General features: G+C 38.2%; 1 protein-coding gene across 21 annotated transcripts in view; it reads right to left on the bottom strand.

The window, feature by feature from the left end:
• Positions 1-1,791: 1,791 nt before the first annotated feature.
• The window catches only part of Synj1 (synaptojanin 1), an 86,507-nt gene continuing 67,994 nt past the window's right edge, over positions 1,792-20,304 (bottom strand). For 3 of the 21 annotated variants that reach the window (XM_013149751.2, XM_003467202.4, XM_063252493.1), the window contains 10 exons: positions 18,571-18,780; positions 17,902-18,045; positions 17,155-17,193; positions 15,331-15,378; positions 13,997-14,035; positions 13,774-13,844; positions 11,849-11,957; positions 11,234-11,451; positions 7,298-7,321; positions 4,564-4,817 (listed from right to left, as the gene is read on the bottom strand). In XM_013149751.2, coding sequence (XP_013005205.1) covers positions 7,301-7,321; positions 11,234-11,451; positions 11,849-11,957; positions 13,774-13,844; positions 13,997-14,035; positions 15,331-15,378; positions 17,155-17,193; positions 17,902-18,045; positions 18,571-18,780 — 899 coding nt within the window. In that variant the 3' untranslated portion in view covers positions 4,564-4,817; positions 7,298-7,300. Of the gene's footprint in view, positions 4,818-7,297; positions 7,322-11,233; positions 11,452-11,848; positions 11,958-13,773; positions 13,845-13,996; positions 14,036-15,330; positions 15,379-17,154; positions 17,194-17,901; positions 18,046-18,570; positions 18,781-20,304 lie in introns of all 21 variants that reach the window. The other 18 variants (XM_013149744.3, XM_013149745.3, XM_003467200.5 and 15 more) reach the window with 11 other exon arrangements.

Here is a 20,304-nt window from a genome sequence, read left to right as displayed (position 1 = left end):
CAGCCTTCTTTGTGGTGACTTCCTCTGTGCCCTCATTAAACTCTTTCTTATCTAGTTGCCTCCTCTCCTAATATTCTGTGCTGCTCTAGATTGAGTACAAAGTTTCAGCTCAATCAAAAAGCACCACCTAAGCAATGAAATCTGCTTAATGACAAGGCAATGTCACATTTCTGTGAAATCTTCAAAAGGAGACAAAGCAAGTATCATTAATAGGTTCCTTATTAAAGTTGCACTAAAAAGATTCAATCGAGCCAACAGATACCAGTGAATCCCTTAGTGAGACTGAAAGTCATCCTACTCAGTAAAAATCTTCTCATCTCCCTCATATTAGCCATGAAGATCTTCAAAAGGTAAGTACAGAATATTTTTCTTTATATGTTGTATTTTATTTTGTATTATATTACAGTACTGTCATCATTTTTATATGAATATTTTTGGGTTGTGGAGCAAATCACCTGAGTTTCCATTATTTCTTACAGGGAAATTTGCTTTGATATACAAGTGCTTTAGATTATGAGCATGTTTACAGGATGAATTATGCTTGCAAAACATGCTTTTACTATACTCATAAACTCATAGGTTGACTGTAGTCTGACCTACATTATACTCAAATTGCAATTTGGCTGTGTAAATTACCTGACAAAGGATCTTGGTAGACACCCACTTGGGACCCAGAAGCTGTTCTCCTTAATAAACTCTCATAATAAACTCTCCATAATAAACTGTCATAGCTTCCTCCTTTAGTTTGTAACTTCATTCCTCAGTGCTGTGAGATCATGAACTCAAGATGTTAGGAAAACAGAAAAGAAACAGAGGTATGAGCTCAACTGGACAGGTTTATTTCAGAACAAAGCTGAGGGACAGAGACAGCTGTGACACTAGAGACCAGACCAACAACTCTCCTGCAGGCTATAGTCTTCTGTAGGCTCATGAGGAGGGGGAGTCTGGTGAGAGGGGGTTGTGGCTTCTGCCAAGAACAAGGCTTCAAAGAGCACAGCAGTGACAGCTACCCAAGAATGGGGCTTTATCAGTGGCAGGGTTGGAATGTCGAGTCCCCAGATGCAGCTGTGCTGGAAGGGGCAGTTCAGTGGGGTCTTGGATCAGGATGGTGGTAGTTGGATTCCTTCATGGGACATCTGACATCTAACAGGTTATTTTTCCTGCATCTACTACGGAGTTTCATCCTCAGCACTCCTGCCCCTGCCAACTTTTTCTAAATTATGAGACATGGTCTAAGTTGTCTGGGTAGGACTCAAGCTTTCAACCCTCCTGCCTCAGCCTCCCTGAATGCTAGGATAACAGGCAGACAGCACCATGCTTGGCTAGGTCTGATAATTCTGAATTCCCCTTGGCCTCCCAGCTAGTTTTTCTGCTGTGGGTCAGAAAACCATCATTCATTCATTTTTTTCAGGCTAACAAGATTTCTTTTTTTTTTTTTTTTTGTCTTTTTCATTTTTATCAGTACCAGGGATCGAACTCACGACCGCCTGCTAGCAAGGCAGGTGTTTATGCCGCTGAGCTAAATCCCCAGCCCTGCTAACAAGATTTCTAATGAAGGGCCCCTTATGGAGTAAGTCCATAGGCTTCTTATGGACAATGATTAATCCTAGAAAAAGTGTCTTCTTACAGTAGACATTATACAGAGAAATGATTATATGAGTTAAGGTTTTGAGTTAAAGTATTTGATTTGGCAATAGGGACTAACTTATTTTCCCTGAATACAACTGAACTTGTATATGGAAAGCACAAGGAAAATGACTGAGAAAAATTCTTCTCTTCTGAGCAAAGTAGTCAACATGGTCAAGACAGGAGTATTTATTTCATATGACAGCACATTTCACAGGATATGTACAGAGTATCTGTATACCACTGATTTTAATACTGTACTTCTATAAAGTATATAGTTATAAATATTATATGCCACATAAGCAATAAAATTCTTACATACATATAAACAGCAATCTACTCCCAAGGACAAAAAATTCACAAAGAGATCCTTAGTGTCTAATTTCTTTTCTGCTTTGAACAGAACTGGTAAATATTTAACAATACACAGAATAATGGCTAATTATTTGCAGCATACCTTTAACTTTTTTTGTGCATTTTCAGCAACTTGCCAAATATAATTTTCCTGACAAAGGTTGAGCTGCTGCTGATATGTGTATTTTAGACAGTAGTTTATACTCAATAGGAAACATTGCTCACAGAACTGTAATTGGCACTAGGGAAGTTAACCTAACAATGAGTTATTCTGCAAAAGGAGAGCAAATACCATACACACTAATCACATAGTGTTAAAGCCACAATTTCAACAAGTTAATTCACATCTTGAAGCAAACTGCTTGTGTAATACTGCTTTTTAAAAGACACTACTGCCAAAAGGATCAGAACCCCCCAAAAGAACAATATAAAACTCACCAGAGTTACTTCTAATAGCAAATCTTGGCTGTTAATAGTGGATTATTTCTATAAATATAATATTTTGATAACATTTGAGCATTTAGAAAAGTGCTTTTTCCTAATTTGCTTTGTTTTAAGTGCAATGCAGTTTGCTGTGCTTTTACACTTTACATATTCTTAGCCATAAACTCTTTAACTTTTAATATTCTCCCAATGTGCATCTTTAAAGGCTAAATACAGACCTAGGAATTTAGGTGGACACATACAACTATTTATATATAAAAGGAATGTTAATATAAGTCAGTGGGTAAAGATAATCTTAACTTAAACTGACAACAAAAAACTATTGCTCAAGGAGTTTTCTGATTGATTTAATGATATCAAAATACTACATTCTATAAAAATTCTGTGTACTTCATAAAATTAATAAAAGCAGGATCAGTTGCATACTGGCAGTGCAGAGACAAAATCCACAACTAATTTGAGGTATAGCCTCTAAAAACTTAAAGCAGCATCAGAAATATGTCGTAGAGCCTCTTGGGGAGAAGAGACTGCACTGGGTCTTGTGCCTGGTCCAAAGCACTGTGAGGACAGCTGCTTTCCCTGCTAAAAGTAAGTTCTGGAGTAAAAGCAGCAAACAGAAAGCATGGGAAGGAAATGGCTAACATGTTCCTTAAATGTGCAGAAAGCAGAGAGTATGTTTAGCTCTAACATTTCTCACTGAACTTGGTGGTATGTGCCTTCCATACATATAAGGCCACAGTACTTTTTCAAGGGAACTAGAGTAAATGTCCACGTGACAGTGACCACAAAATATGCTACTACCAGCTGCAAGAACCCCCTCCCAGGGGAAAGCATATGGTGGCCCTGGAGTACAAAATAACAAAGGTGTGTGTATTTAAAGGGTTAAGGTGTGGAATAGTAGAAAATTCTGTTTCTCTAGAGAGATTTATTAGTTTCTGAAACAAAATTAGTGAACTATTCCAAATTATACATGTAGACATCTTTTTGGTAATGAGATACTGAAAAAGGTCTTTGTTGGAACTTTTAGGTAAAAAAATCTGGTCTGAGTTATATCCTTTAGCATTTAAGAGTTTTGTAAATATGCAAATGTATGTGTGTATAGATAATTACACATATATACACATACACACGTGTAACATTTTTGTTAAAGCAATGCCTTTCGAAATTGTTTCACTGTAATTTTGGCAGCTCTTTGGTAAATACAAACACCAACTGTCAACTGTGCGTAAGAGCTGGCAGTAACATCAGCTAAAAGTTGTGTGGGCATTCTAAGATTCTTCAGGAACTGACGAGGAATTTCTGGATGAGAACTATTTTCTCAGGTAGTTTTAAGCACTTTCTATGGCTACTATTGTCTCCTACTCATGTGAAGAGAAACACACCAGAACTCCAGTTAATATTCAGAAGGATTTTTCCTTATTTCCAATATACACATATTCCAACTCTATTCACATCAAATAGTGGTATCTTAGGAACATATCAGTGCACTTAACAATTACTTATTGCACATAATGAGTAACTAATGCCCAATTCTTCTGGCTCTACCCTGTCAAAACTAAAAAACAAACAAACAACCCTTCTCCCCCTTGTATAGTATAACATCATCTTTCTGTAAGGTCCTGTGTAGGAGATGCTTTAGATGCTGAGGTGTGGAAGGGGCCGGTGGCAGGGCTGGTGTTAGGCAGAAGCAGGGGAACAGGAGGGGGCGGTGGTCTTCGGGACGGCATCACACACAAGGAAACAGGTGTCCCTTTGCTCCAGTCAGTATCAAATGCACTTGGCTGATTACCTAGCGAGTCTAGACAAACTGACTTTGACTTTCCTTTTACACCAAAGTCATCTTCTTCCTCAAAGGTTACCCATCCTTTTGGGTTGCTTGTTTTCACTGTAGAGTGGCCCTGCAGATCAAAACTGTCCTTAAAATAATTGTGCGAAGATGAAGGCGCGCTTGTGTCCTGACCGAGAGGCATGTGAGAAGGGAAAGGACGGTTCGTAACAGGCTCTTCTTTGGAGAGCCATGAAGTTGCCTCTGATTCTTGAGACTGGGCTCTAAATGGGTTTCCAGGAGCAGCAGTCCTGTCAGTGAAGGGATTTGTGCTGGTCAAGCTAGTAATAAACGGGTTGGGAGAACCTCGTATATTTTCCTGGGATTTACTCCGGGCTGGAATTGGAGGCATGGTTGGCATGCAGCTTATAGAACTCAAAGTAGTAACATTACTTTGTGTTGCAGAAGGCAAGTGAAGCAACCTCTTTGGGTCTGGGGTTAGCACAGGTGACTTCTGAACAGACAGCTGAGCCTTTGATACAGCAAGCAGATTAAATGACAGATCTTCAAAGGGGTCACTCTTTGATAGTGATTCTTGTTCAACACTTGAGACTCCATTTGTTTTTATCTGGAAAGGAAAGAGAACACTGAATAATCAGTTTATATTTATTAATATTCTCTAATCTTCCTGTCTGAATTTTTCTTCCTTTTTTTGGGCAAGTACAAATTTAGAAATTAAAAAGTAGCTTTGTGTAGCTTGTTACTCTGGTGACAGAAGTACAGTCAAACAGCTAAACTCTTACTCTAAAAACTACTAAGTTTTTTATTAAACCCACATATTTTAAATCTCAAGAAATTTGACAGAACTTCTTTCATCCAAATTCTGAAATAGTAAACAGAATTACAAATTTGTCCATGCCCAGTTCTTTTAAATTTTAGCATACGAACACATAGTCAGGACTTAGGCTACATCTTCTAAACTTCCAACACCTATCTACGAGGATGATGTGGTTTCATTGTTCTTTTAAATACATTTTCAGTTAAAATTAATGTTATTTATAGGCATTTACTTTAAAGGATTAAAGTTAATTTTATTAGTATATTTGTATCCACAAGCTGTAGAGGCATCTTTTCCTTTTCTACATGGAAAAGTAAATTTCAGAGTTGTCTTTTAATGTAAGTTCTCCTTTGAAGGATAAACAGTGAATAATGTGATAATGTTGCTTAACTGACCTTCCTTATCTTGTTAAATTCCAAAGCAAGTATGCAATTATAACCAAATTCAATGACAGTTTAAAACCAAGGGAAAAGATCTATTTTCTATTTGATATAGGAATTCTTTTTTTTAATGGCCCATCTGGCTTCTTCAGGCTGAAGGGGTCGTAGTTGTTGGTCGGCTCTGCAGACATTTTGTCTAAAAGCCTCAATAGATAACAGGCATTTTCTTCTTGGGTAGAAACTTCTAAGACTCTGTATTCCATTTTGGCTCTAGGTGGTAGGTAGGCTGCGCATACGTGCTGAAAAATGTCAAATGGCTCTTTTTCAACATGGAAGGGTCAAACACTTTCCAGTATTTAAGAATGCATTCTACATGTGTGAGGGGCTTTGGCACTGAGCCGCGTGTGTCTCCATCCAATGATCTTGGTGGAAGACCACCAAATGATATACAAGGGAATGAAATTCCCAACCTACTAGAGGTCTGGTACAAGTTTATGTTCTCTAAAACTGAAGAATGAATTTTAGGAATAACGCAGGTTAAGAGCAGAATATATATATTGAGAGAAAGAAAGCTTCTATTTGAGAGAGAGAGACAGAATGGGTTCCAACTGGGTTGCCGCTGGTATATTATTCTAAAATCAAAACGAGGCTGTGCCCCTATGTTGCTACAACCTGGTAACAGAAGGACATGTTCAGAATCATTTCATGGTCACACAAAGTTCTGCACTCTTTTCCTAAATCCCTTTATGCCTGTTCACAAAATTGCTGTGGAATCACAAAATTGGGTGGCATCCTGTCACAGGACTGCTGTGCTCCTGGTCCTGGGAACAAATTAGCTCATGAGGCATTTCACTGATTTCCAAACAAACAAAGAAACAATAAGATTTTTTTTCAAACAACATGACAGTGAATTTGTGCCAAATGAAGAGGTCAGGAGGCTTTCAAGTGTATTCTAAGTACATTAAAGGTAAGAAGGTAGACTTGACATGAAACTTATTATAGTCATTATAATTACTCTACATTACTGATAATTCCTGGATTATTGGATGACTAATACTACAAAATGGGAGTATTTGGTTGGGTCTAGGATACAATTCTCCTGTGGCAGGTAATACAGTCCACAGCATACCTTATAGGAAAGGAAAAGTTTATACTCTTCACAGCTTAGAATTGTAGGCCACATAAATGCTATACATTTAAATATCTTTATTTTCATATATAATTTTTATTTTAAAATAAAAGTAATTTGATAGAAGTAGAATCATTTTTTTCAACCGGACTTGAAGTTTCAATGACAGCCGCACCACCATTATTATCATTATAATTAATTTAAAATCTAAAGGATTTGGGATGACATTAAAACTGCTGGTATTTTCACTGAGAAAGGTGTTGGAAGGACAGTTAAATAATCTTGCTATTATATTGACTTTCATCTTTGTCAACTGGCAATTCTTCCTTATTGAAAAAAATCTTGCTACAAAAACTCTCTGGAAAAAAAATACTTCCCCCAGAAGCAAGCCATGAAAAAAACAAAACAAATTTTGTGTTCATTCAATTATGCCACTGTTAAAACCAAAAATCAATGAGATTCTGTTTCATATACCTACAGTTTACTGTTTTAGAGATTATGTTTAGTTTTGTTAATTTTCATAAAAAAATGAAGCAAAAAATGATAAAGCATTAGCAAGACCAACTAAAATGATTCCTAAAAGTCCAAAATACTAAGAAAAACAAAACGCAGGTTTTATGGTATGATAGTTGAATTTATTAATGTGGAAGGGTGGTTTTAAAAAATGGGTGAAACTTTAGATGTATGAATCTTTAGATTCATACATCTAATGTGCTATGACAGATGAAAAGCACATGTAAAATTGATAAATGGTCAGATACCTGTTACCCTGATGGTTGCTCCTGCTTTGAGAAAAGAAATACAGACATCAAAGGAAAGAGTTAGGAGGACAATTTGAGACCAATCAGCAACCCTAACAATTCAGTTGTTAAATACTTTTAGTTCTAGCTTATATACAGAGCCCAAAAGCAATAGTAATTAAACATTGTAGCATAAAGACAATTGCAATTTCTTTTGTAATTTTATTGAATTAGGATCCCCCAATTTTAATTTTTCTTTTCTTTTTTTTTTTGAGATAGGGTTTCACTATGCAGTTTCGGCCACCCTTGAGAACTCGCTTTGTAGTGCAGGTCCTCCTGTCTCAGCCTCTCAAGTGCTGGGATTACAGGCCTGAGCCACCACGTCTGGCTCAACTGTAATTTTGTTTGAGCTTGATTACCAACCAGTGCAAAGTTTTATTATTCCAAAAAGATTTGCAGAACTCTAAAACATTTTAAGCATCCGGTTATGGACAGAATGGTTACCACTATTATCTCCACAATTCTTGTGTTGAAGCCCTAACCCTGTGTGATGGTTATTTGGGGCCTTAGGGAAGAGGTAATTAGGGTTAGAAAAGGTCAAGAGTTTAGGGCCCCTGCGATGGGATTGGTGGCCTCACTGAGGACAGACACCAAGCTGTTGCACAGGTGCTGGCTTCCTTGACCAAACTCTTCTCAGGCACCACACTGGAGAGAGGCCAGGTGAGCACACAGTACAAAGGTGGCTGCAGCAGGCCAGGAAGGAAGATCTCACTGGCACTCCTGCATGCTGTGGCCTGATGCTGGACGTGCCGCATCCCCAGCTGTGAGCAGCAGGGTCATGTTGCTTAAGCTGCTCAGCATAGGGTATTTTTTTTGTGGCAACTTAGACTAAGACATAGCTTTAGGATAGTCCTAACAGCTTTAGGATAACCTACAGAAAATGTACTAAAGGGCATCATTTTGCAAAAGAACTAGCCTACTGACAATTAATATGCATTTTAACAAAATGGTTAGGATACAGGTTTGTTCTGTTACTTAAATTTTCTGAAGGATTATACTATCATTAATTTACCTCGCAATTGGTTAGTCTGAGGTTACAACAAGGTAAGAAACTATCTTAGAGGAGTTTCCTGCCTACTAAACATGAGACTTGAATTTTAGTGACCACTGTCTGGCTGATCTCAAGAGTCCTGTTTATCAGCTCGGGCACTACATAAGACAGGGAACAGGCTTGGATGAGGATGTACAGGGCTGCTCCTCTCCTCTCCGTTACACAGATGGAGGATGCTGAGGTTTTCTACCTGGCCTCTCAGCGCACATGTCAGTACTGTGGCAGTGAGCGCTGTTACTTTCCTTGTGTTTGGGTTTCCTGCTGTCTGGCTCTCACCTGATCACCAGCTGCTAACATACTGGAAGTCATGGAGGTAAGGAGGTGTTTTTGTTTTGTGAAGAATACATGTTAATCATTTGAATGGAAACAATCTTTTCTATATAGATTTAGATTTCTATATAGAAATTAGAGTCAAAGAGAAATGTTTCCTACACAGAATTAGTCAAGAATATTAAAATAAAAAAGTAAAGTTGGGACATGTATGTTTTTATGTTTAAAATGCATTTTACGCTTGAAGCAGGATAAATAAACACTTGTAAGAACTACTGACTGTTCGGTCCTAGAACTACTCCATATAGGCAAAATACTGAGTTTGTTATATGTAAAAACCTATTCTTTGTTATAGTTGAAGATTTTATATATTTTTCAAGTAATAGCTACTTTGCAGAATAAGAATTACGTATCAATGACTAAAGCAAAGAGAAAATTTAGAATTTAAAATAAACATCTTTGTCATTTTTGATAAACTGACTGTAACAAGATTTAAGAGACAATGTACCAGGCTACACATAAAGCAAGTAATACCATAAAGAAATCAAGTCATCAAAAAAAAGAAAGAAATCAAGTCATCTCAAAAGAAAACAGAAACTAAAACAATGGAAAATCAGGCCAGGTGTGGTGGTACACTCTTGGAATCCCAGCATTCAGGAAGCCGAGGTCAGATTGCGTTACATAGTGAATTTGAGGCTAGCTTCAACTACATAGTGAGCTCCCACCTCTCTCCCTTTCTCTCAAAAATAAACCAAAACAATGGAGAATAATCTTAGAAAACAAGGCCTAGAGGTCAGCAGCATGATTCTACTGCAGTATGATGTGTTACTACACACTTCTCACTGAAAGCTGCAACAATCTTCCTGGACCGTTGCTCATCGTGAAAGCTTTCAGAGCACAGGACTTCATCTGCCTTCACACTGGCCTAAGCATACCCAAGTCATTGCGGAGCAGCAGGGACTAAGGTAAACTTCTGCTGACACGGACACCTTAGAACACTGACAGACAGCTCAAAGTGGCCAGTCTGATGTGCCCTCCAACTACATCTTTAAAAATACAATACCACAGAAAATGAGAAAACAAGTCGTGACTCACTAAAAGTCAGTGGCAAAGGATAAATAGTGATCATTTACTCTTTGGAGGGATTCTAGCATTATGTATCTTCAGCATCTTCAACTTTTTGAACTAAAAACAAGTAGAATACTTTTTGGTATTAATCAGCTTAAGAGAATATTTTCTCTATATTATAAATCCTCCAGCTATTACAAGTGTGACAGTAATCTATGAGTAACAACTGCTAACAATATTCAGATAGTTTTGAGTCTCATTTACTTACGTATCTACTGCTTACCATGTAGACACATAAACTGCCAACTAGCTGGACATACCCATACATCCATAAAAATAAACACAAATGATTAGCTATCAATACACGTAAGGGAAACTGCCAATATATAATATTTCTATATTTGGGGGCTCTCCAAAGTTTAAAAGCAGATTTTTAAATGCTCACATCTTTCTTTAGCCTTGTCAGCATTTTTAGGTTAACAATTTACATAAGGCTACAAGTATCTATTAATTTTTAAAATATGTTTCTTAAATATATGTAGATAATAAAACTGAACTACCACCCACATTTTAAAAAGGAATTTACCTTACTGATTGCCTCTGAATAAAATAATTTTGTATGTAATCAGCAAAAAGAGGACAACAATATCCTGTAAGGTGACAGCGTGGTCTTCTGGGAGACACTAAGGAGGAAACTTACCATTTCGATGGACAAGACTACCACTGCAAGCTCAAACCATCTAGAGTGACCCGATAATGACAGTGACCATTAGAAATATTTAAGTGAATAGGCAGAAACAGCTACTACTCACATCAAGAGGAACTAAGAATTATTCTCTTTACTGGAAATCAACTGCCATGTTCATGTTCATGATCTGATCTCTCTCCAGGAAGAAAAAGCCAAGACTAACTTATTACTGTGAGCAACAAGAAAGATAAATCATTCTTGTTTGTCTTAGTATTTTTTAAATATCTAAAGTAAATTATGATCTTTAAATTTAAATTTAATTTAAATATTTAAAAAAGTCACAAACTTTTAGCATCAACATGAAAAATCCCAAAGATCTCTGGTCTAGGATTACTCTACAAATTTTTGATGCAAAATTTTGATGATAACAACCACCACCTAAAACCCCCCAAGAGTCAAATGTTCATGTGACTAGTTTGAGACACTGTTTGTTTTTATTTTTTAATTTGTTTTTTTGAGGCAGAGTTTTGCTATACAGTTCAGGCTGGCCTTGAGCTCACTTTGTAGCTCAGGCTGACCTCAAACTTTCAGTGAGCCTCCTGCCTCAGGCTCCCACGTGCTGAGATTATGGATATACATCACCACGCCCGGCTGAGACACTCATTGCTGAAGTCATACCTCAGATGCTATTAATACCAAATGGCACAGATGAAAAGAAAACTAAAATTTGCTATTTCTTATAAAAGCTAATCATTAAAATCAATGTACTTTAACTCTGCATGCCTGCATATCAGAGACAACAGCATACACTGAGACTTACTTGCAGTTGTGGTGAAGATTCTGAAGGCAAGCTATGGGATGACCTGCTCCGAGGTGGGGGTTGTGGTGGGGTTTCCAAATTTGGCTGGGGGCCAGGCTGAGGCATTGGTGCTGTCATGGGGATGAGAGGCTCTTGTAACTTCTGAGCAGGTGGGGGCAAAGCTGACTGCACAGGGGAAGCAGCCTGAGGCTTCAGTGGTTCTGGTAGGAGGGCTGAGCCTAAAAACGGTGATGGACACAGTTAACTGTACTCTAGAAAACCATGGTTTTTCTTTCTTTCTTTCATGAAATGTTAGGGGGACTTTCTAGTTTTCTGGCCCCCTCCCAAGCCACCTCATTTCTTTGGTATAAAGAAGAACCAGTTGTGGGAGGTGGCAGATGATGGAAAGTAAAAGCATAAAAGAAAGGAAAAGGAAAAAGCTTAAAACCTGAGTGAGATTTCTTTTTTTTGAGACAAAGTGATGCTGTGTAGTCAGTGCTGACCTTGAACTCACTATATAGTGCAGGGTAGTCTTGAACTCACAGCCATCTTCCTGCCTCGGCCTTCTGAATGCTGGGATTGCAGGCATGTGCCACTATGCCCAGCCCTAAGTGGGATTTCTAATCCAGTGTGTACCTTTTGATGACTCTGGTGGCTTGCTTTGGCTTTCCGGAGTCAGTCTTCCTGTAGATACCCGAGCATGGCTCTGTGGGGCGCTGATAACTCCAGCCCGGGGTGGAATTGTCTGAAATGGGGAATATCACACTTGAGACATTTATTTTCAACATGCAAGATCCTGTGAAATATCACTTACTCTCCTCTCTGGCATATTCCCCATCTTGACATTTTAATAGCTTCTATTTGGAGCCACAGAGTGGTAAGCTTTGAAATCTTCCTTTTTACTTCTGACTGGTTACTGTGTAGAAGCATTATCAAGCAATGTATAGGGATTTAGTTTTCAAAAACACCCCTCATATTATTTCACCATTCCTATTTTAGGCAGGTATTATTTTTATCATGAGCCAGGATCTGACTCAGGTTTGACAAGGCAGCAATATGGCCTTCGAAGAAGACACTTAAACTGGTTTTTTAAGACAGGATCTCACTATGTTTTCCAGGCTGGGAACTTGCTTGAACTTGCTGTGTGGCCCATGTGGCCTCAAACTCATGGTAGTCCTCCTGCCTTAGCCTCCTGAGTGATGGGATTATAGGCAGGCGCCATCCCACTCGATTGTGGGAAAAGACAACTTTAAAAGACATGAGGAGATGGAGAGATGCCTGAGCAACTATGAGACTTCAGAAAAACCACACTCTAAGATTTTTAAACACAGAAATAAAACTCTTGAACAACTCAAGATTCTAAAAAAGGAATACTAGAACAGTACTGGTAAACAGTATTTTTTTCCTTTTAATATGTTTGCTGAAGACTCTACAAGCTCACAATATTTATTTTAAGCAGAAGTTAATTTTAACCTCACAAAAAAAATCTGAATTTCCCTCCCTACCCTTACAGTGTTACACAAAATTCTTGCCTAAGAGTGACAGTGCATGGCAATTTTCCCTTTTCTGAAATAGAGTACGTAATAAATATCTTCAGGTATACTCTACAGAAATTTCAATTTGGAGAATAATATTACACAAAGAAAGGATTTTCCCATTGTCAGGCAGACAACTACAACAGAAACTTCAATAAAGTCTATCTTCATGAGAAGTAGTTTCTTATTTAGAGTCCCACAATACTAATTTTTGATAGTGTGATAGCTCTGAGTTCCCCAATATTCCGATATGGGTCTCTATATCAGACCGATTTAAGTTACTGATTACTGGTTTCCATTTTCTCTTTTTCTCTTTTTGAGCTGGTATAGCAAGAGAAAAATTTCATTTGGGTAAAGAATGGAAAAAATATGTGTGTTAAACAAAACATGATCAACATACAAAAACTACAGATTATAAAGAAGAGAAAAAATGTTATAAAACATTTTCTTTTCTATTTTTAATACCTTCAGAACCAATTTTAGACTAGTAACTCTACTATATTTTTTCCACTAATTAAAATTAAACTTCCTATTAGCCAGGCATGGTGGTGCATGCCTGTAATCCCAGCACTCGAGAGGCTAAGGCAGGAGGATTATTGTAAGTTTAAGACTAGCCTGGGCTACAAAGTGAGCTCAAGGGTAGCCTTAATTGCATGGTGAGGCCCTGTCTCAAAAAGATTAAAAAAAATTCCTTCCTATTGAAGGGTAACTTGATGTCTACATTAATTAGTTACTGTTAATGTAAACCACCTCCTCATATACTGAGAAATACTAAGGTATTTAGTGATCATAATTGTTTAAAGCATATCACTTTTTATTCAAACATTAGCTCAGTTATTCTGAAGAACAGGTCAAATAATGTTAGATGTGAAAAGGTACTTTAGGGATCATCATTTCCCTCCTTTTAGAGCTGAGGAAGCAGAGGCATTAATGGATCAAAAGGGTTCCCCTATGTAATAAAGCCAATTAGCAGCAAACTGGAACCTAGAACCAACACCCCAAAGCTCCAGGCCTGGTGTCACCTACCGGTCTGACTGTACTGGGTCCAGCAGGGCCTGGGCCTGCGAATCCTGCTTGAGGTGAGGGCTGACTGCGTCCTGGAATAAAGACATTACATCCTTTGTTTAAGAGTTAAAACAAAAAAAATAAAAGCAAATACAAAAGCAAAACTCAAGACACTAGGTTTGTATATTCCAAGTATCTATTTCATGGTCCAGTTTTGAAAGTAACTCCTTTTAAGTGTTTTTACCTATATTTTCTTTCTGTGTTGTTCCAGGGCTTTTGGGTGCTTGGAAGCAGGAAGGAAAAAAATTAGTCATAAATAAGCAATAAAACAGTATTGCATAACATCAGTTGGTCATTCTGCGTCATTATCAGCAGAAACGGGGGCCTGAGATGGTAACAAATCACAGTACTTAGCTATGGATAAGAATGAAGGGCACTACTGGCCCTGAATGAAATATTCCAAAGAGAGAAGAGCTAGAACACTTAGAGGAACCTTCATGGAGGACAAGGCTAGCCCTCAGTCTCATGTCTCACTCACAGGGTGACTTTAAGACAACAGTCTTCACAGAGCTCTCTCCCTGAACCGTGAAAATGCCGTCAGCTGTGGGAATGGTCACCAAATGTGATCAATGTAACTTCTGCTCCTCAGAGCTGGTGAACAAATGGATCTGAGTAATAGGGAGGGCTGGAGATTTCAAGTTTCATAAGAGGACTGTTGCATGGCTTCATGTTGTAGTATTATTGTGAGCAGTTATTTTACAATGAGATTTTTTGATTTCCATAACAAAATATGATTAAGACAGAAAACAGGAATGAATATATCTTATAAAATATTCACTTTATAGAAAATAATATTAAAATGTGGTTCACAATCTCTAGGACAAAAGGAACAGAAAGACTTAACAAGCAGCATCTTAAGATTTATTTTCCTTTTGAAAAGAAATTCAAGGGGCTGGGAATTTGGCTTAGGGATATGCCTGCCTGGCAAACATGAGGTTTTAAGTGTGATCCCTGGTACCAAGAAAAAAAAAAAAAAAGAAATTCAAGGATGGTTGTTATATGAAACACATCAATCCTTTAGTAATTTTAATCTTAATGAGTAGCTTCTAGTCTTAATGGTCTTTTAAATAAATATAGCTCAGTACCAACATACACAGAACAGTTATGTTACCTGAAATCGCCCACAAATACTCTTTTCTTGGACCTAACTTTTAATAATTTATTCTTACTAAGTTTTAAAACTTCAGCTTAGTAAAGGGCATTTCTAAACATCTGACTTATTCTGAAAAAAACTGAAGGCATTCTTCTTAAACAATAATTTCACAACCTCAATATACATGAAATATTTATCACACAGTTCAAACAACATACTGTATGAGTCACAGGAAATTAAACTGAGCCATTAAAAATCATACGCACAAAAGAATGAAGAGAGAAAAACACAAGGTATACATAAGGAGGGGAAAGGATAAGTTTACAATAGGACTTAGAAAAGATTTAGTATGCCTTTGAACACCGGAGTGGCTGACATTCAGAAACCAAACGAGAGAACCATTTCTATAATGCAAGTCTTGTTACCTTCCATCTCTCTCCTAGCTACCCCAGGACTGGGAGGGGCTCCAGCACCTTTTTAGAGAAAGAGCAAAAGCTATATATTGTTTAGGGCCCACAGCACAGAATGAAGAAAGACAGGCATACAATTACTTTTGCACAAGGGTTTCTTCTTTGCTTTAAATCTTTTTGAAGATATCGATACAAACCAGTGATTTTATACCATGCCCAAACTCAAGTCCTCCTTCTCCTCAAACTCAAGTGGGATGGCAATTTTCTTTTTTATCTGAGATTACTAAGCACAGGAAATATTAAAAGATTTAATGTCTTTCTTCTATGATCACTTCATTCTTTACTTCTACAGTTACATCACTACTAACAAGTTTCAGTATAATTCTCAAATGGAAAAAAAATCACAAATAACATTTTAATTTCATTTTGAATTTCTATGAGACTATGTTCTTTTGTCTGTTTTGTTTTGGTGCTGGGAATTGAACTCAGGGGCTCACACACACTAGGCAAACACTACCACTGAACTACCCCTGTGCTTTTTTAAAAATTTTTTAGTTTGAGAAGGTCTTAAACTTGCAATTCTCCTGTTTTGGGCTTCCTGAGTAGCTGGGACTACAGGTGTAGGTCACTGAGTCTGGTCTTGGAAGATGCTTCTTGATGGATTATTTTCCAATAAGTATCACAATCAATTTCTTCAAGTTTAATGTTTTAAAGGAACTACAGGTTATGAAGTAAAAAACAGTATGGCAAACATTGTCCACAAAAGAATTATGAAGAGAAATAAATTTTAAAATTAAAATATTGCTAATATAATTCAACTTTCCACAAAATTATTTTAAAATTTACTTTCTATAGGTTAGTTTCTAATTAATTCAGAAGGTAAATAAAATTTACCATTGAACTCTAAGTAAAAAAGTTTGAATGGGAAATATATTGATGGTTTCTATAGATCAACTGAAAAAGTATAGCATCAGAGAAAGCTCTGATGCTGAAATAACTCTGCTATCATTCTTATACAATGTTATGGAAATCTATTTAAAAGCAAAGTCGGTGTGTAGTAATTAAATCTGAACTCACGTCATTAGGTAGCTAGAATAGAAATTAGAACAACTATATATGCACAGTGGGCCTGAATATCATTAAAAGTGGATCTGTATAAGCTCTTTTTGAAATGTGACAACCTGCCTCATCCTGGAGAAAAAGATTAAACAAATGTGTCAAATGTATCTCTTCAATTGGGTTCTGGAGGTTCTCGTGTCAATCAAATCAATTACATATTTAAAAAAATGTTATCTATTTTAGAGTAAATGTTTCTGTATTGAAAAGAAAATCATGGAGTTCATAAATGAGGCAGGGGTTTTATAATAAGTTATAGTAAATACAAAATAGAAGATATAGTTCAGATGATTACCATAAGTTTAAATTATATTCCTGGAAACTTTGCTACCCTAAAAACTTTTTCACTAGAAAAGTAAAATACTAGAGAATCACCAATCAAATACTTGAGAAATTTTCAGTATCCAGTGTATCTGAAACACTTTTGAAATTAATATGACTCTCAGAAACTAAATATCTGTGATCTGATTGACTGTATTTGTATAAAAAAGAGAAAAAAAGCACATTCAATCATGTCTTCCTGGAAGATAAAAGCTCTCAATAAGCTAAGCTCCAAATTTTTATTTAAAAGAAATACAATAGAAGCTTAGACTTATTTTTAACTCGGAGTATAAATGTCACTTATCTTGATTTGTATCAAACCTAAAATCTCAGTTGTAGAGATGAAACTAGAAAACATTAGTGAGCTGAGACTGAGACATGAGAACAAATGTAAATGTTTACCTCCAAATTCCTTTCTAGCAGGTGCAGGACTCCTCGCCCCTTATAGTTCACAAGAAAATATGCAGCAGAAATGAAATGACATTAAATAAAGAATTAAATGTCAAGATTTTCTATAGTATTCATGGTAACAAATACAATGTTGAAATGAAACATAAGTACCTAGATACTATAAGAAAGCATATATTCATAGAAACTAAAATAACACTATAACCATATTTTAATTCTTTATTTTATTTTTAAAATTTTTCCTTTTTATCAGTACCAAGGATCGAACTCATGACCGCCTGCTTGCAAGGCAGGTGCTTATGCCGCTGAGCTAAATCTCCAGCCCCTATAACCATAGTTTAAAATAATATTTAAATACTGAAAGCATCATATTAAATAATGTGCATGCTCTTTAGTTCTAATCATAAAAGTTTACAAAAATTAGTAAATCTTAATGATTTTATGAAGCCAGAAATGAGTTAAAAAAATTAAACTTAGGTTTACTGAAGAACAGTATACATGCCCAACTCCATAGTATTAGACTCACTCTCGCATACTGGTAAGAAGGCAGCTATGAAAAATCTACCTGTTGAATACGTTTTACCTATCCTATCTTTAAAAAAAGGTAAAAAAGTAGCAACAATGATTGAAAAAAAAAACAATAAAGCTAGAAGTTAGTGATATGGAGACATGTAGAACATTTTAAAACAAAATGAAGAAGAAACTGGGGCCTACCACATTGGAAACAGAGCAGCCACCTACCTGAAGGTGGTGGGGGTCTCTGTGGGGGCGCGGGGCGCGTTGGGGGAGCAACTGGCCGGGGTGGGGGTGGCCGCTTGGGCTCTAAGGCCTGGGAAGGCTCCTTCTGCTGTGGCTGGACCACTGGCTGAGAGTCCACAGGAGAACCTAAACAACAGAGGAGATAAGATCAGGTGCCCTGAGGGTGCGGGTAGAAACCAATGTACTTTCCTTATTTGTACAGTAAATATTCCATTTTGTTTATTTTTAAAATGTGTTGACTAGTGTAGAAAGACAGCACACTTTCGGTAGAAATAACAAAAGCCACCTACCAAGGCCTCAGGGGTGCTGCTGCCCCTTCTGAAAGCTGACTTACTAAGTAGCCCTGTCAAGAACACATGAACTTGGTTTAAGGCATGTGCAGCCTGCTGGCCAGTGGACAGAAAAAAACCCAAATATGCATGCATGCTTCCCCTTTCCACAGAAAATTGTCAACTGTAAGACAGACAACCCTAACCACATAGAAAAAAGATTAAGAAAGCTTGTCATCCAGAGGCAGTCTGTCACCGGCACCTTCTCCCCTTCTGTGGTCAGGGTGCTCCACACATGGCACCCCAGCTCGGTGTCGCTGGCTCTCTCAAATCAAGCCCACTGACTAGAAATGTCACACACAGCTCTCAGTACGATACACACTCTGTGAACTGGGAGGTCCTGGGGTTCTTGCTGGAGCTCGACTCGGTCTGACGGGAAAGGAAGGTACAGGAGCCTCTGCTGTGGTGGGTGACTGGCAGGGACTTGTCCGGGGTGAGGAGCCTGGGGAAATGCCGAGGCCAGAACTGGAGGATGGCTGCAGATGCTGAGGAAAGAGCTCCTCCACTTCGGCACTATAATCATCGACGTCACCTGAGGAGCGAGTGAGCAGCAAGGATGTCAAAGATGCCACCATTTCAACTTGCTCAGAGATTTGTCCCATCTTAGAAGAGGTTTCAGGGATTCAAATACACAAATTAAACTAACACATGGACAAAGTGTGTATTTGTATATAAACAATTTACATATACAAAATTACGGAATAATATAAATTTATGGAAGATATGAAGATTCCTATTGTCTCATAGCAACCTGATGATGGGCTGCGCTGACTAAAGGGGCTTTCACTGTGTTTGAGCAACTAGAGCAGGGTTGGGGGGCCCAGATGACCACTGTTCCTCCAAGTCCATCTGCTGTGCTCTTTGGAATCGCCCCACTCCCAGGTCAGCCCAGGTTGAGCCACATAGGACCAGCTCTTGGGACAGCCACACACCTCTTCCCTGGGAGCCCTGCCCACCTTCCTCCAACCCCACAGAGACTTTTCTGTCCTAACTGGACACTGCTTCTCCTCTAAGGTGTCCTTATCCCCACTATCCTAAGGTTGGAAAATGGGGTCTGGGTACCACTTGCAACCTAATTCCAACCTCAGAACATTAATCTCCCATCTCTAAAAAGTATATCCTATTTCTCTGAAGCTAAGCCATCATGAATTTATGCAGCACCTACTACTGTACTTCCTACAGTTACCTCCAGGCACCATCATGGAACAAGCCAAAAACAAGACAGCAAGTTGGGGTCTATCACCTTTCTGTGATGTTGAAGGCCGTGCGGCAATCCACCCCACTGAGCTCACATCCGCTCTTAGCACTACACCCTCAGAACCCAAGCGCCAGCGCTGCATCCTGACAACCCGCAGCCCCGCAGTTCCCTGCGCAGTCACTTTCCTCCTTTTCTCTTCTGCAGCATCCAGGGCCTGATCTGTCTTATTATAACTCCCATCCGATTTTGCTCTCTCCCATGCCTCATGTCAGATTCCATGGATTCTATGGTTCTTCACTCAATCGTCCCCCTGCCTCATGCCTCTTCCATCACCCTTGCCTACCAAAACCCCTACTGTGTGCCAATTCCACTGCTTAATCTCTCTGTAATTGCACTCAGCCTGCTGAGTGCCGCTGCTAAAGAACCCACACAGCCCTCATGATCATATGTGTGCTCCCAAAGTTGCTTGGCAATCACATGATTTACCATCAGATCGCCTCTTTCCTGCTACTCTTCTCCTCAGGACCTTTATCCCAAGGTTTCTTAACTCTCCTCAAACCATGAGCTGCTTCCCTCCTGCAGACAATGTCAACACTTAAACTTCATGGTGAAGTCTTAAAATAAAGGCACCCTCTCCCACCACTGTCTGCCAGCTGGAATCTAATCAGACAGTTGGCACTCAGGTATTTGTGGGTGCAACTAATGGGGTCCTATCCACACATTTCTCAGTGACCTTACTCCACCATTCTGCCAACCTGATCCAATATTGCCAGTCCTTTTGCTTCTACCAGCACTTTTCCATCAGTACGAAGACTCCCAAGTCTCTCCCACTTACAAACCACCACCTTTGGATTCCCA

Source organism: Cavia porcellus, unplaced genomic scaffold, assembly GCF_034190915.1.
Source record: "Cavia porcellus strain 051 isolate PalLab524CR breed Dunkin Hartley unplaced genomic scaffold, mCavPor4.1 scaffold_7, whole genome shotgun sequence".
In the NCBI taxonomy this organism is placed as follows: Eukaryota; Metazoa; Chordata; class Mammalia; order Rodentia; family Caviidae; genus Cavia; species Cavia porcellus.
Note: the sequence above shows the minus strand (reverse complement) of the source record. Positions and strands in the feature narration are given on the sequence as shown.